The sequence below is a fragment of the Myxocyprinus asiaticus genome, chromosome 36 (assembly GCF_019703515.2).
Source record: "Myxocyprinus asiaticus isolate MX2 ecotype Aquarium Trade chromosome 36, UBuf_Myxa_2, whole genome shotgun sequence".
Taxonomy (NCBI): Eukaryota; Metazoa; Chordata; class Actinopteri; order Cypriniformes; family Catostomidae; genus Myxocyprinus; species Myxocyprinus asiaticus.
This window is the reverse complement of record NC_059379.1, coordinates 1,010,001-1,024,360: the sequence shown is the minus strand read 5'-3', so window position 1 is coordinate 1,024,360 and position 14,360 is coordinate 1,010,001. Positions and strand designations below refer to the sequence as shown.

The 14,360-nt window shown below is 41.5% G+C and overlaps 1 protein-coding gene across 1 annotated transcript in view; it reads left to right on the top strand.

The window, feature by feature from the left end:
- Positions 1–14,360, top strand: part of LOC127426695 (ryanodine receptor 2) — a 204,847-nt gene that overhangs the window by 178,974 nt on the left and 11,513 nt on the right. The window contains exons 87-101 of the mRNA XM_051673656.1: positions 137–225; positions 299–427; positions 538–642; positions 2,484–2,565; positions 2,655–3,961; positions 4,091–4,164; positions 5,582–5,726; positions 5,870–5,956; positions 7,451–7,675; positions 8,446–8,576; positions 9,415–9,457; positions 9,544–9,677; positions 9,865–9,925; positions 10,029–10,175; positions 10,260–10,394. Coding sequence (XP_051529616.1) covers positions 137–225; positions 299–427; positions 538–642; positions 2,484–2,565; positions 2,655–3,961; positions 4,091–4,164; positions 5,582–5,726; positions 5,870–5,956; positions 7,451–7,675; positions 8,446–8,576; positions 9,415–9,457; positions 9,544–9,677; positions 9,865–9,925; positions 10,029–10,175; positions 10,260–10,394 — 2,894 coding nt within the window. The remainder of the gene's footprint in view (positions 1–136; positions 226–298; positions 428–537; positions 643–2,483; positions 2,566–2,654; positions 3,962–4,090; positions 4,165–5,581; positions 5,727–5,869; positions 5,957–7,450; positions 7,676–8,445; positions 8,577–9,414; positions 9,458–9,543; positions 9,678–9,864; positions 9,926–10,028; positions 10,176–10,259; positions 10,395–14,360) is intronic.

Genomic DNA, 14,360 nt, shown 5'->3' with positions numbered 1-14,360 from the left:
AGTCGAAAATAATGTTTGTGCTAATCAACATTATGACACAAATGCTGTCGATTGAGCTGAACTTATGTTAAAACCGGAATATTCCTTTTAAAAAAAAAGTTTCTGAAATTTCCCATCTGTTGTGTTCATACGTCAGATTTTCAGAACTACCTGAGAACACAGACGGGCAACAACACAACGGTCAACATCATCATCTCTACAGTGGATTACCTGCTCAGAGTCCAGGTGAGAGATTCTTCTGTAAACACCAAGGGGTAATAACACACATCTGATGCATACATGATCCATGTGTCCTCAGGAGTCCATTAGTGATTTCTACTGGTACTACTCTGGGAAAGATGTGATTGATGAACAAGGCCAGCGGAATTTCTCCAAAGCTATCAATGTAGCCAAACAAGTCTTCAACACTCTCACAGAGTACATTCAGGTAAAATGCATCTGCGGTACATTATCAAACAATTCCAACACAATTACTTTGCACATATTAGTCTCTAAAATCATGTGAGTTGTCATGACGTCTCTGTGGTTTAACCGCAGGGCCCTTGCACGGGGAACCAGCAGAGTCTTGCTCACAGTCGCCTGTGGGATGCAGTTGTTGGTTTCCTGCATGTTTTTGCACATATGCAGATGAAGCTGTCTCAGGTACAAATAAACAATGCAAAAAAATATTTTTTTAATGACAAACAATGCAAAGAAGTCTTTATAAATATATAGGATCATGACCAGAAGGCCTGTAAATGTTGTGATTTGTGCAGTCCTGTTAAATTGGGTTATTGGTGTCACTCTTCTTTCAAGATACTGATCACTGCAATAAAACACTATTACACTCAAAATTGTTGGTTCTTTTTGCACAAGACTGTGTGAATCTTTGCATTGGCATAATTTCACCTTTTGAAAAGACCATCTTAAGGCTAGGGTATACTTAATTTTTCCACGTGCCTTTCCGTCTCACGAAGGGTCGAACGCTCAGCCTTTCAAAGTATACTCATTTAACCGTGAGCCCATGTGGATGCGTTCAACACATGAACACTACAACTGCTTTGTCCTCGTGCAACCCCGCGTCCACGTGTGGACATTGCATTTTGGCTTCGCTATACGCAACGCATAATTTCAATAAATTAAAACTGATTGAATAATGTTCACAAGACTCTATACGGTCATTTAAGGGTTAAAATTCTGGTGCACCACTTCACGTGGCACAACAGCATGACATTCATTTCCAGGAAGCGCTCCTACAGGTGCTGCGCCAACAAAAGTGCCTCTGGTAAGAAACCTCTTTATGTTCTTTTTATCTAAACCTGTTTGGTTAAAAAGAGGAGCATCTCTAGTTTCGTTTGATATGCTGCTTTAAAAAATCCATTGATATTTCATGCTTCAACGCGCTGTTAAACATGAAGTAAACATATGTGGAAAATGAGACCTTGTTCCCTCAAAAGTTAAAAAAACATGTTAGTTATTTTAAATAATTTTCAACTATAACACTGTAACGGGTAAAGTATGGGCAAGGAGAAGGCAGGAACCGGCAGAAAAGTCAGCATAACTTTATGACATATACGAACTTAAACATAACATAAAACACACAGACAGTGCGGCCGCATACGTCTCTTTCTCTCTCGAACCGGCGTCCCCGGATCCTCTTTATCCCTCTCCTGCTGATTGTGCTGAATCAGCGCCAGGCGTCTATCGTTACGGACCAGCCACGCCCTCCTCCTCATCACACTCCTCCGCCACCCGATTCAGGCCGGGGAAACCTCCGGCATTATGTACTCCCATCCCCTCCCTTGCTGGAGGGAAGGTGTTGCCCTTAAGCGGCCATCCGCCGGGGGAGCTGCCGTCCGCGAAGGGAGAAGGGGCTTGCTGCCGGCTCCAGGCGGGCACAGCCAGAAGGGCAACATCCAGGGTTCCCTGGCCTGAGGCAAAGGAGGGAGGATTGTGACGAGGAGGAGAGTGGCCCCCAATTGGGCTAATCAGCCAAGGAGAGGGATACACGCGGTGGAACGTGGCAGTTCGGGAGAGAGCCACATGCAGCTGCCATGCTTTTTGTTTGCATTAAACATTATTTTGACAGTTCAGCCGGTTCCCGCCTCCTCCTTTCCCAACCGTAACCTTGTTACAGTGACAATGGGAAGAGGAGCACTCCATTTTTCCCAACAGAACTTCGTATAATTTGTCCTAAAAACATTATTTTTTTCTTTATTTTTTTTTTTAAATAAGATTTTCTTAAATCTGGCCTCAGCATCAAATGCTGTGGATCAACATGCAAAAACATAATGTTTGCTTGTGATGAGCAATAATGCTTTTTTAGTAGAGTAGACAATGGCGTTTAAAAAGTTTAAGTTCTCAGAGGCACATGAACTGACCACAACCCATTATCGGCACTTTGACAGAACGTCAAACCAATCCTGAAATACGCAGGACATTGGTTTTGTCTTCTAAAAGTAGGTTTGAGATCCTTGAATAATTGTGATGTTTCTACACTTTAGGATTCAAGCCAAATCGAGCTGTTGAAGGAGCTGATGGATCTTCAGAAGGACATGGTTGTGATGCTCTTGTCCATGTTGGAGGGTGAGATTGCTCAATTGATTGAAAAAAAAATTTACCAATGTTCATGACCAGAAAGACCAATTACTTCAATCATCTTCTCATCCATTTAGGAAATGTTGTGAATGGTACCATTGGAAAGCAGATGGTGGACATGTTAGTGGAGTCCTCCAACAATGTTGAGATGATTCTCAAGTTCTTTGACATGTTCCTCAAATTGAAAGACTTGACGTCGTCAGATGCCTTCAAAGAGTACGACCCTGATGGCAAAGGGGTCATATCCAAGAGGGATTTCCACAAGGCCATGGAGAGCCATAAACACTACACCCAATCTGAGACGGAGTTCCTCCTGTCCTGCGCAGAAACAGATGAAAATGAGCTGTTGGACTACGAAGAGTTTGTCGAACGCTTCCACGAGCCAGCGAAGGACATCGGCTTCAACGTTGCTGTTCTCCTGACTAATCTCTCTGAACATATGCCCCACGATTCTCGCCTCCAAACCTTCCTGGAGCTCGCAGAGAGCGTTCTGAACTATTTCCAACCGTTTCTGGGCCGCATCGAGATCATGGGCAGTGCCAAGCGGATCGAGCGCGTGTACTTTGAGATTAGCGAGTCAAGTCGCACCCAATGGGAGAAGCCGCAGGTTAAGGAGTCCAAACGGCAGTTCATCTTTGATGTTGTAAACGAGGGTGGTGAGAAAGAGAAAATGGAGCTCTTTGTGAACTTCTGTGAGGACACCATCTTTGAGATGCAGCTGGCTGCGCGGATGTCGGACGCCGGCGAACGCTCGGCTAGCAAAGAGGACAGTGAGAGGGAAAAGCCAGAAGAAGAGAACACTGAGATGGGTTTCTTCTCCGTCACCACTGTACGGACAGCCCTGTTTGCCCTCCGATACAACGTGATTCTTCTGATGAAGGTGCTTTCCATGAAGAGCCTGAAGAAGCAGGTGAAGAAAGTGAAGAAGATGACGGTTAAGGACATGGTGACCACACTCGTGTCCTTCTACTGGAGCGTCCTGCTGGGTCTGCTGCACTTTGCCTTCAGCGTCGCTCGAGGATTCTTCCGGATCATCTACAACAGCTTTCTCGGAGGGAGTCTGGTGGAGGGAGCCAAGACCATGAAGGTGTCCGAGCTCCTGGCCAACATGCCCGACCCAACACAGGATGAAGTTAGAGGAGAGACGGAAGAGGGCGAGAAGAAGTTTGCGGACAGAACCTCACCAGAGGAAGATCTGGCTGATCTGACGGTGGCCACAGATGACACTGATCTCCTGTCTGATATATTTGGTTTGGATCTGAAGAGAGAAGGAGGACAATATAAACTGATGCCTCATAATCCAAACGCCAGCCTCACTGATCTTCTCAATACACCCATCCCACCTGCTCCTACGCCATCACCTGAACTCCGCAGAAGACACCAGGTAACAGGGCGGCACATTTTTATATGCTGGAATTGGAAAGTAAATGGATCGTGTATTGCATACATTACACTTCTGTTTGATAACACTAATTTGTGTGTGGTTTAAGTGCTGTTCTGTTGGTTCTCTCAGACAAAGGGGTCTTCGTCTTCAACAGAGAACAATGAAGCTACAGTGGAGGCCAAATCAGTGCCCGAGAAAGCTGAGTAAGTCTTACTGCCATACAGTTTTTGGAAATTTGTTTTTGTGGCCAGAAATCAAGCATTGCATTCGGCAGGTCAAGGTAGTCTAGCCATCATGACGTCTTTCAATAAGATTCGGACACATATGAGAGCGGTTCTTTTAAGGTCCTCCATTCATTCATTCTCTCAGCTGTCTTTTCATTGCGTTTGTTGCATCGAATGCCAACTTCCTCCATTTCCAGCTCCACCTCTTGTCTGACAGCTCTTTGCCTTTAGTTCTCATAATGTCTGTAAATCTGTGCTCTTAGGAATTTCAGACTGGCATTCTATTTAAAGGAATATTCCGGGTTCAATACAAGTTAATCTCAATCCACAGCATTTGTGGCATAATGCTGATTACCACAAAAATCAATTTTGACTCGTCCCTCCATGTCTTTAAAAAAAAAAGCAAAAACTGCGCTTACAATGGAAGTCAATGGGATTAATCCGTAAACGTTCAAATACTCACTGTTTCAAAAGTATAGACACAAGATGTAAACAATTAGGGCTGTGCCAATACTACCAAATATCGATATATCATGATACTTTTCCTCACAATATTGTATTGATACTTTAGATCCCTGTATCGATATTGTTATTCAACTATTTCTATTCTCGTCACGTCCAACAGTTCAGTAAAGACGAAGTAGGTCATCTAAATAAGTGCAAACTCAGAGCGGTGTTTCTCAGAGAGACTGAAACTGAGCCCGTTTCTCTCGCGGGCACACTGGTCCTCTCTCACACGTTTAAAACTAGGGCCGTGCAAAGATGTTGATTTTCAGACTAACCGTGATCTTCATTTGATTATATCGATAATGTTTCTTAAAATCCCAAAACCAATCTTTTACTCTATGCACAGCACTTTACAATGAGAGTGTATCACTCGCACACGTGAATTAAAATGTCTTAGCAACTGCCTGATAATATTTCAGATTTCATTCACCAGTTCAGCACCGGTTTCAACATCCTTTCACTGTGTGTCAAGAGTAAAAGTTTGGTTTGCCTTGTAATGTGTGTCCAAAGATGAGATGCACGTAATAATATGCACGTTGATAATGTCTCTTATTATTCCCTCTTTGGTCTTTACAGTCAGATATTGATAGAAATTACGACAAAAATAAATCTTTTATTCTAATCAGACATTTGACTTGCATTATCATAATATTTGCATAAGTCCTCTTTTTTTAACATCTTTTTACATGCGGAATTGTCATTGATCTGTCTTACTGTTGTTTTTATTTATTATCAGTCTTGCCCTGCAAACAGTGTTATTTCTTTGAAGAAAATACTCTGCTAGTGTTGTTATTGTGATGAAAATGCTCTGAAAAATTGACCTGTTCTTCAATGTTTTGCAATCACGTGCATTTCGAACATCTTCCAATTTCGCATCGTTTCCTCTCAGAGGGGAAAATGGCGAGAAAGCACAGAAAAAGAAAGAAGAGACGGTGAAACGGAAGGTCAGACGGCATTACTGTAAATCAGATGAGCCTGATCTGCAGGAGTCGGCCTTCTGGAAGAAGATCATCGCTTACCAACGCAAGCTGCTGGTCAGAGCCCACAAGATGTTGTGTTTGTATCTGATAATGTCATGTTGACCGATGCTCGTTCAGCCCACTTGGCCGTCATTCCTGTGTGCGTTGTGCATGTGTTTTTGCTCAACCTGATAGAGTATATGTCTCTTCTCCTATAGAACTATTTTGCACGAAATTTCTACAACATGAGAATGTTGGCTCTGTTTGTGGCCTTTGCAATCAACTTTATTCTGTTATTTTATAAGGTAAGTCAAACCATCTGTTTTTCTGACTGCAACATTTACTTTAGACATTCATTAGTAGTGTTTGTGAAGGCAAGCATCGCAATTACTATTGCTTACATTGATTTGAATAAATCCTACATACCCGCCTAATCCTACGTATTAAACTTGTCACAAACCTTTACAGAATAATACCTCAAATTATGTGGCTTGTTGAGGAGTGTTGTGCTGTTACTATACTGAGAGGTTTACTTATTTTCTGATAATTGATTAAAAAAATTCTAGTAATTCAAGTCATATAATGTTGACCTTGTTTGAGTAAAAATTCCGCAACATTTGTACACTGCACACTTATTTCCCATTATGAAATTAAACTGACTATAATCTTAAAATATTTTTCATCATTTTTATTTTATAATTGTATTATTTTTATATTTTTTAAACATTTATAAATAATATAATAAAATATTTTTAGAATATTTTTATTTGTATTTTATAATTTTATTATTGTTAATATTTTAATATTTATTTTAACATTTATAAATAATATAATCGAAAATATTTTAATAATTTTTTATAATTTGTATTCTATAATTTATTGTTAATATTTTAATATTTGTAAACATTCATAAATATATAATTGATTTATTTATATTTTTAACATTTGTATTTTATAATTTAATTATTGTTAATATTTTAATATTTTTTAAACATAAATAATATATTTGAAAATATTTATAATAATAATTTTTTTAATTTGTATTTTATAATTATATAATTTGTAATATTTTAATATTTTTTTCAAACATTTATAAATATAATCTAAAATATGTTTAAGAATTTTTTTAATTTTTATTTTATAATTATATTATTGTTAATATTTTAATATTTTTAAAACATTTATAAATAATGTAATCAAAAATATTTGTAATAATAAATTTTATCATTTGTATTTTATAATTATATTATTGTTAATATTTTTTAAAACATTTATAAATAATATAATCGAAATTATTTTTAAGAATTTTGTCATTTGTATTTTATAATTATATTTTTGTTAATATTTTAGTATTTTTTAAAACATTTATAAATAATATCATCTAAATTATTTTTTAAGAATTTTTATAATTTGTATTTTATAATTATATTGTTGTTAATATTTTAATATTTTTTAAAGATTTATAAATAATATAATCAAAAATATTTTTAAGAATTTTTATAATTTGTATTTTATAATTATATTGTTGTTAATATTTTAATATTTTTTAAAAGATTTATAAATAATATCATCGAAATTATGTTTAAACTTAACGAATCTTTTTAGTAAAATCAATGATTTTTCTTTATTGTACTAAGAAATAAAATATATGTTAAGTGTACATATTTTTCCTTATCCCAATACATAGTGTACCCTCTCCCATCTTCTGTAAATAAAAGAGGCAAAAAAGAAAGAGCACGTTTTTGTAATGTATGTGGAAATTCTGTGCGATCTGGCCTTTCATTTCTGCCCATGTGCAGGTGTCCACATCGTCAGCCATGACAGAGGGGAAAGAAGTGTTGTTCAGCATGTCCTCCGACACCAGCGTTCGGTGGGACCCGCTGGGCGGCTCTAGCAGTCGCCCCGTCAATGTGCACTTTGTTCTGGAGGAGAGCAGTGGGTACATGGAGCCCACACTGAGGATTCTGGCCATTCTACACACCGTCATCTCATTCTTCTGTATTATTGGATACTACTGCCTGAAGGTACGAGAAACCAGAACCGCCTCCCTGAAATAACAAGATCTTTACTGAGAGACAGTTCTTCTAAAATATCAACTAGTGGGTCATGACACAAAAATGCATTTGTGAAAAAAATCTGTTCTGAGCAGGGTAAAACAATGCTAAATGCAAATAATAAAATGCAACTAACCATAAAATTGTGCATAGTTATGATATCAAAACAAATAGATGAAAACGCTTCCCACATCTTTGTTGTTGATGTCGAAGACTGTGTGTCCAGTCAAACTCGACATTATTTCAGTACAAATTCATCCGTTACTGTAAAATCTAGTCAAATTAGATGTATGTCAACATGGACAAGTTGTGTGACGTGCGCTCGTCCTCAAAAACCATCAACAAAACTACACAAGGTTTTTAACACTTTTTTCCCCTTTTGCTCAATAAACAGTTTCGGTGCTTTGTGTTTTGGTTTTTAGGGGTCCTGAAGCACAAACACTGACCTAAAACTGCAATCATATTCACAGAAGACATTGTATGTGAACTGTGTCTGGTTTTCTAATAATGTTTCTAGGCATAATGTTTCATTTATCATAATGAATGCAGTTATTGAAACAATAAACCTGCCACATTTAAATGAATGAAATGCCGAGTAGTGTTAAGAGATTTTAATAAACGCTACGATTATTATTTCTAAAAAGCTTTTCATAAAAAATGGAGCTGTGGCTCATACAGAGCCAAAAGACTCATGAGTCTCCACATTAACTAATATTCAATGTGTTTCTTTCTCTCTCAAGGTTCCTCTGGTGATATTTAAGCGTGAGAAGGAAGTAGCGAGAAAGCTGGAGTTTGATGGTTTGTACATCACTGAACAACCATCAGAGGACGATATTAAAGGGCAATGGGATCGACTGGTCATCAATACACAGTGAGTGACACACATCACAACACTCGCAAGGATTGTTCACATACATGGGAAAATTCTGTCAGCGTGTACTCAACCTCATGCTGTTCCGAGCCCTTATGATTTACTTTCTCAAAAAAGGATTTTGAGGGGGCCTGGTTAGCTCAGCAAGTAAAGAGGCTGACTATCACCCCTGGAGTCATGAGTTCGAATCCAGGGTGTGCTAAGTGACTCCAGCCAGGTCTCCTAAGCAACCAAATTGGCCCGGTTGCTAGGGAGGGTAGAGTCACATGGGGTAACCTCCTCGTGGTTGTGATTAGTGGTTCTCGCTCTCAATGGGTTGTGTGGTAAGTTGTGCGTGGATCGTGGAGAGTAGCATGAGCCTCCACATGCTGTGAGTCTCCGTGGTGTCATGCACAACGAGTCACGTGATAAGATGCGCGGATTGACGGTCTCAGAAGCGGAGGCAACTGAGACTTGTCCTCCGCCACCCGGATTGAGGTGAGTAACCGCACCACCACGAGGACCTACTAAGTAGTGGGAATTGGGCATTCCAAATTGGGAGAAAAGGGGATAAAAAAAAAGAATGTTTAGATATGTTTTATTGGACAGCATGACAAAAATACTGAATAAGAAAATTATTTTTGCAGTGTGCAGACTGTTAATTACTGTCTGAAAGATACACCATGTGTGTAGCATATTATTGAACAAGTCATATTGAAATGCAAGATATTTTAAAACGTGAGGTTGTTGGGTTCATGATGTGACACGCCTGGTTTCAACTTGTTTTTTTCACCAGTAGCATCCTTTTATGAATATATGTGTGACTTTGTCATGTAAACATCTTGTCTCTGTCTCCCAGGTCCTTCCCAAACAATTACTGGGATAAATTTGTCAAGAGAAAGGTGCGTTCGGTTCAGAAGAACTTTATGAAAGATGAACAGCTCCATCTTAAAACCATCTGAAATAAGACTGAGTGTTTGTGTTGTAGGTGATGGATAAATATGGAGAGTTTTATGGCCATGATCGTATCAGTGAGCTTCTCGGGATGGATAAAGCCGCGCTGGACTTCAGTGACGCACACGAGAAAAAGAAACCCAAGAGAGACAGTTCACTAGCCGCAGTGTGAGTGTGTTTATTTGAGCTGTCCTCTTTCTCTTTTCTCTCCATGTTTTCTCCAACCTGACTCTAGGAGGCCTGCAGGGGGCAGCCCTATTTAACACTGACCACTTCTGAAATGAATTAAACATCATTCTCAAATTATAAATGATGTTACGTGCAGTTTCCCATCAGTTTCCTCTTTTATTTTCAGACTGAACTCGATCGATGTCAAGTATCAGATATGGAAGTTGGGAGTCGTGTTCACAGACAACGTAAATCATTTCACCTTATGTTTGTTTGTTTAGCTGTTACTGGTTCAAGGTTGACACTGGTTTTCACTGATTTAAGCTGGTTTTGTAATTCTGTGTCCTGCAGTCGTTCCTCTATCTGGCCTGGTACATGAGCATGTCCATTCTCGGCCACTACAACAATTTCTTCTTTGCCGCTCATCTCTTGGACATCGCCATGGGCTTTAAAACGCTCAGGACTATTCTGTCTTCAGTCACACACAACGGCAAACAGGTACACATCCCTAACTGACCTCATTTACATAAATCATTATAATTACTGATGTAGAACAGATAAATACTGTGTGTGTGTGTGTAGCTGGTCCTGACTGTAGGTCTGCTGGCGGTCGTCGTGTATCTGTACACAGTTGTGGCTTTTAACTTCTTTCGTAAGTTCTACAATAAGAGTGAAGACGGAGAATCGCCGGATATGAAGTGTGACGACATGCTGACGGTTAGTTATTACAGTTAATAAATGACATTACATAATAAATCGTGTGATATAGAAATGGCTGGTTCTTAATTCAGTCAGCACTGACAGTTTGGAAGCAATTCTTCACTTACAAAATATGTAACAAAAAATACTATGATACTGAAAACTATGTGTATTTTGCACATGTATGATGGTATTTCTGTGGTGTTCTTTGAAGGCCCTTGGAGCACTATGCAAATACCATGGTACATGATTTATCGCAAACCTTTTCAACATTTAATCATGTGCAGGATATTGTTCACTTTTCACTAATTAAAATGCTCATTCTTGATATCAGTAATATGGTTTGCACTTAAAGGTTAAATATGACGTTATCACTAGCACAAATACCCATCAAAAATGCAATTTCTACTACTAAAAAACTTGAAATCTGTAACTGCATTTTCACTAGCAGAATTTCACAATGATCTGTCATTCAAACAGCAATGCACTCCTTGCTAGGAAAAATATATATATTTTTATAAATCAACAATTACATTGTTACTAGTGCAAATGTCCATTCCTGATACAAACAATTAAATTACATCAAAGTCTCTTTCAAGGTAAGTCAGTCCACTCGGCGGTCATTTTTGGAGCGTTCCCAGGAAGCTATTTTCTTTGGATGCAAGTTCAGCTCCTATCTACTTGAATGGGGAAAGACTGAAATCTCCAAAACGGTTGGTCAAGATTACCTGACCTCTGCAGAAGCATTCAATTGCACCAAGTCTGCCTTGACAGACAGGAGCACATGTCCAATGCAGCTCTAAGGCCCCGCCCTTACCTGAGGGCATAAAAAGTCCTGTACGCACTACTTTCCTCAGTGAGCATATTCGCTTCTCGTAAAGCAAGCGGGGCAAGCTTGGTGGATCTCTCCACTTGATACTTCAGAGAACGGGGGTTACAGAATAGGTAACCTATCATTCTCTTCCATCATTTCGTGTTCGAGATCCACCTATGGGAAAATATGAACAACTCCCCGTTTGCCCTATACACTCACAGGGAGATGCTGTCAACCAAAAAGGATGGTCACCTAATTAAAGGCGGTGCCTGACACATCCTAGATAATATTAGCAGGCTCTATAACCCATACGCATTACAAAGAAGGGAGAAGAGGCCGTGCAAAGTGCTTGATGTGAAACCTATGGGGTGACACATTCACAGTGAAAGGGGGAAAGGGTTATGGGTGAACCCATTATGAAGAACCCACACCCAAAACCACACGTGCTACAGGGGTTCTGGTGACATCAAGTTGGTAGTACCTGACAAATGTGTGGGGGGAAGCCCAACATGCAGCTGAACAAATGTCTTGCAGAGAGACTCCCTGAAAAAGGTCCCAGGAAGCACCCATACCTCTCGTGGAGTGGGTCCTCGGGCCTAAGGGGGGCTGGAGTCCCTTAGAGCTATATACCATAGATATTGCTTCCACAGGCCAATGGGAAATGCGTTGTTTTGTTATAAGTTTACCCGCGTGCAGGGAAGCCCATGAGACAAAGAGCTGGTCGCTCTTTCTGATATTCTCAGTCCTACAGAAATACACGTGGAGTGCACGCACAGGACACATAACATTCATCCTCTCATGTTCCAGAGAGGTTAAAGGAGGTGGGTGGAAAGTGCTGAGTTCTAGCACCTCACCTGTGAATTTAGGGAAGCACTTATGCATAAATGCTGGATTGGGTCTTAGAGAAACCTTCTCCATGCCTGGGGAAAATGTTGTACAAGAAGAATGCACAGATAAGGCATGCAGATAACTGACACACCTGGCTGATGCCAGTGCCAGGAGTAAAGCTGTTTTATAAGACAGCTACTTTAAAGAAATATTCTCCAAGGGCTCGAAAGGCTGCTGTGACAGAGCCTCCAGCACCATAGAGAGGTCCCACTCAGGAACAATCTTTTTAGTAGCTGGTACAGAATGGCGATGTATCTACGAATGAGGGGGTACTGTCCCACTGTTGCGTCACTAAAGCCAATGTGGCAAGCAGAAATGGCTGCCAGGTAACCCTTGGTGGTAGAAAATAATTTTTCCTCATCCAGAAGGTTTTGTAGAAAGCATAGTATGTCTGACTGAACACTGATATGACACCAAATTATGTGTATTACACCATTTCTCAAACACTTGCCACTTACAGTCATACAAGGACCTTGTGGACAAGGCCCTGGCATTTTTTATAGTGGCGACCACCCCTGGGGAAGCCCCAATGTGTTCAGGTTGGACCTCTCACAGGCCAGGCCCATAGTTCCACCCTGTCTGGGTGAGGGTGGTATATTTCTCCGTTCACCTGAGACAAGAGGTCCGGGCACAAAGGAGAGGAATTATCTCCACCAGCCATGATGCTTTTGGCCATCTGGGTGCTATGAGAATTAGTGTCAAGCTCTACTCCCTCACTCTGGTTAGAGTAGGAAAAATCAAGCTGAGTGGGGGAAAGGCATAGAGCAGCACATTGGGCCATGGGTGTGCTAGTGCGTCTACACCAAGGGAAGCGTCCTTGTCCTTTAGCGAGAAGAATGTAGGACAATGGGCATTTTTGCACGAGGCAAATAGATCGACGGAAGCCCGACCGAACCTCTCCTATATGCACACCATCTGAGGGTGGAGTCGCCACTCTCCATAGAGAGGGTTCCCCCTCGATAGGAGATCCGCACCCAAGTTTAAAGCACCCGGGCATGAGTAGCACGTAACGACAGGAATTGCTGACTGCTCCATTTCAGCATTTTGTGGGCAAGCTGAGTGGAGCGCATCACTCCTTGGTGAATGATGTGCGCTACAGTTGAAGTATTGTCGCAGTGCACCAGGGCATGATGCCCCTGAAGGCGAGGCAGAAAGTGTCTTAGAGCCTTCCAAGCAGTGAGGAGCTCTAGATAATTTATGTGAGCTGAGTGCAGTTCGGTTGGCCACGTCCCATTAACTGTCCTGCCCTCCTGGGTGGCACCCCACCCGGTCAGGGAAGCGTCTGTCGATATGAATTTTCATAACATGACCGCCCCTAGAGGCATCTGAATTGCCCCTTTCTCTAGAAGAGAAGAAATGTCCTCTTCCAGAAAATGAGCAGAACTCTCGTTCATCTGCGAGAAAATTACACCACCAAAACGTGGGGGTTTCGGGCAAACTGAAGCCTATAGCCATGCGTAATTGTCTGAATCACCCTCTCGGGAGCCTACACAGCGTGCCAGGCTTGTATGTGATTTTTGAGTGTGTCCACCTAAGCTTGGGCATTGCAGCTGCAATCACGGACGGCACGCTGAGGTTAGGGTGCTGACTAGGCTGCTTGTTGTGGGGTTTAGGTTGGGCAGCATTTTGGTAAAAACGTCAGTGTGGCAGGGAGGAGGGCGGGGCCGGGGCCAGGTCATGATGCTGCACACCCGGCCCCTAATCAGGCTAATCAAGCCCTCGAGAGGGATAAAGGTGAACACCTGTGACAGAGAGAGAGTTACAGGCAGCTGCCCTGCATGTGTTTATGTTTGTGTCTTTTTGTTTAAGTTTATTATTAAACTATTATTTATATCGTCAAGCCGGTTCTCGCCGCCTCCTTTCCCAACGTTTACCTTGTTACACTGGTGCCAAAATCCAGGAAGGAGGAGAGATGTGCTGTAGTAGAGTCCTCGCTACTACCATCCACCCCAACCAAGCAGACGCGGCCATCCGCCAGGGACGGAGGAGCCCGGCTGCCTGAGAGCGGAGGAAAGGCCACCGACCGCGAGGGGAGGAGGGGCTCCTAGCCGACTGCCTGGAGCGGTCAGTGCCGCTGCCAGGGGTGGAGGAGACTCCTACCAGCCACTAAAACGCGGCGGGGTCAAGAGAGGACCGCTGACTGCGAGTGGGGAGGGGCTCCTGGCCGATCGCCTGGAGCAGGAGAACCGATGCCAGGGGCGGGGGAGACCCCTGCCGTCCACCAAAAAACGCAGCGGGCATTCCATCCGCCAGGGGCTGGAGGACTAGTGGGGCATGGATTT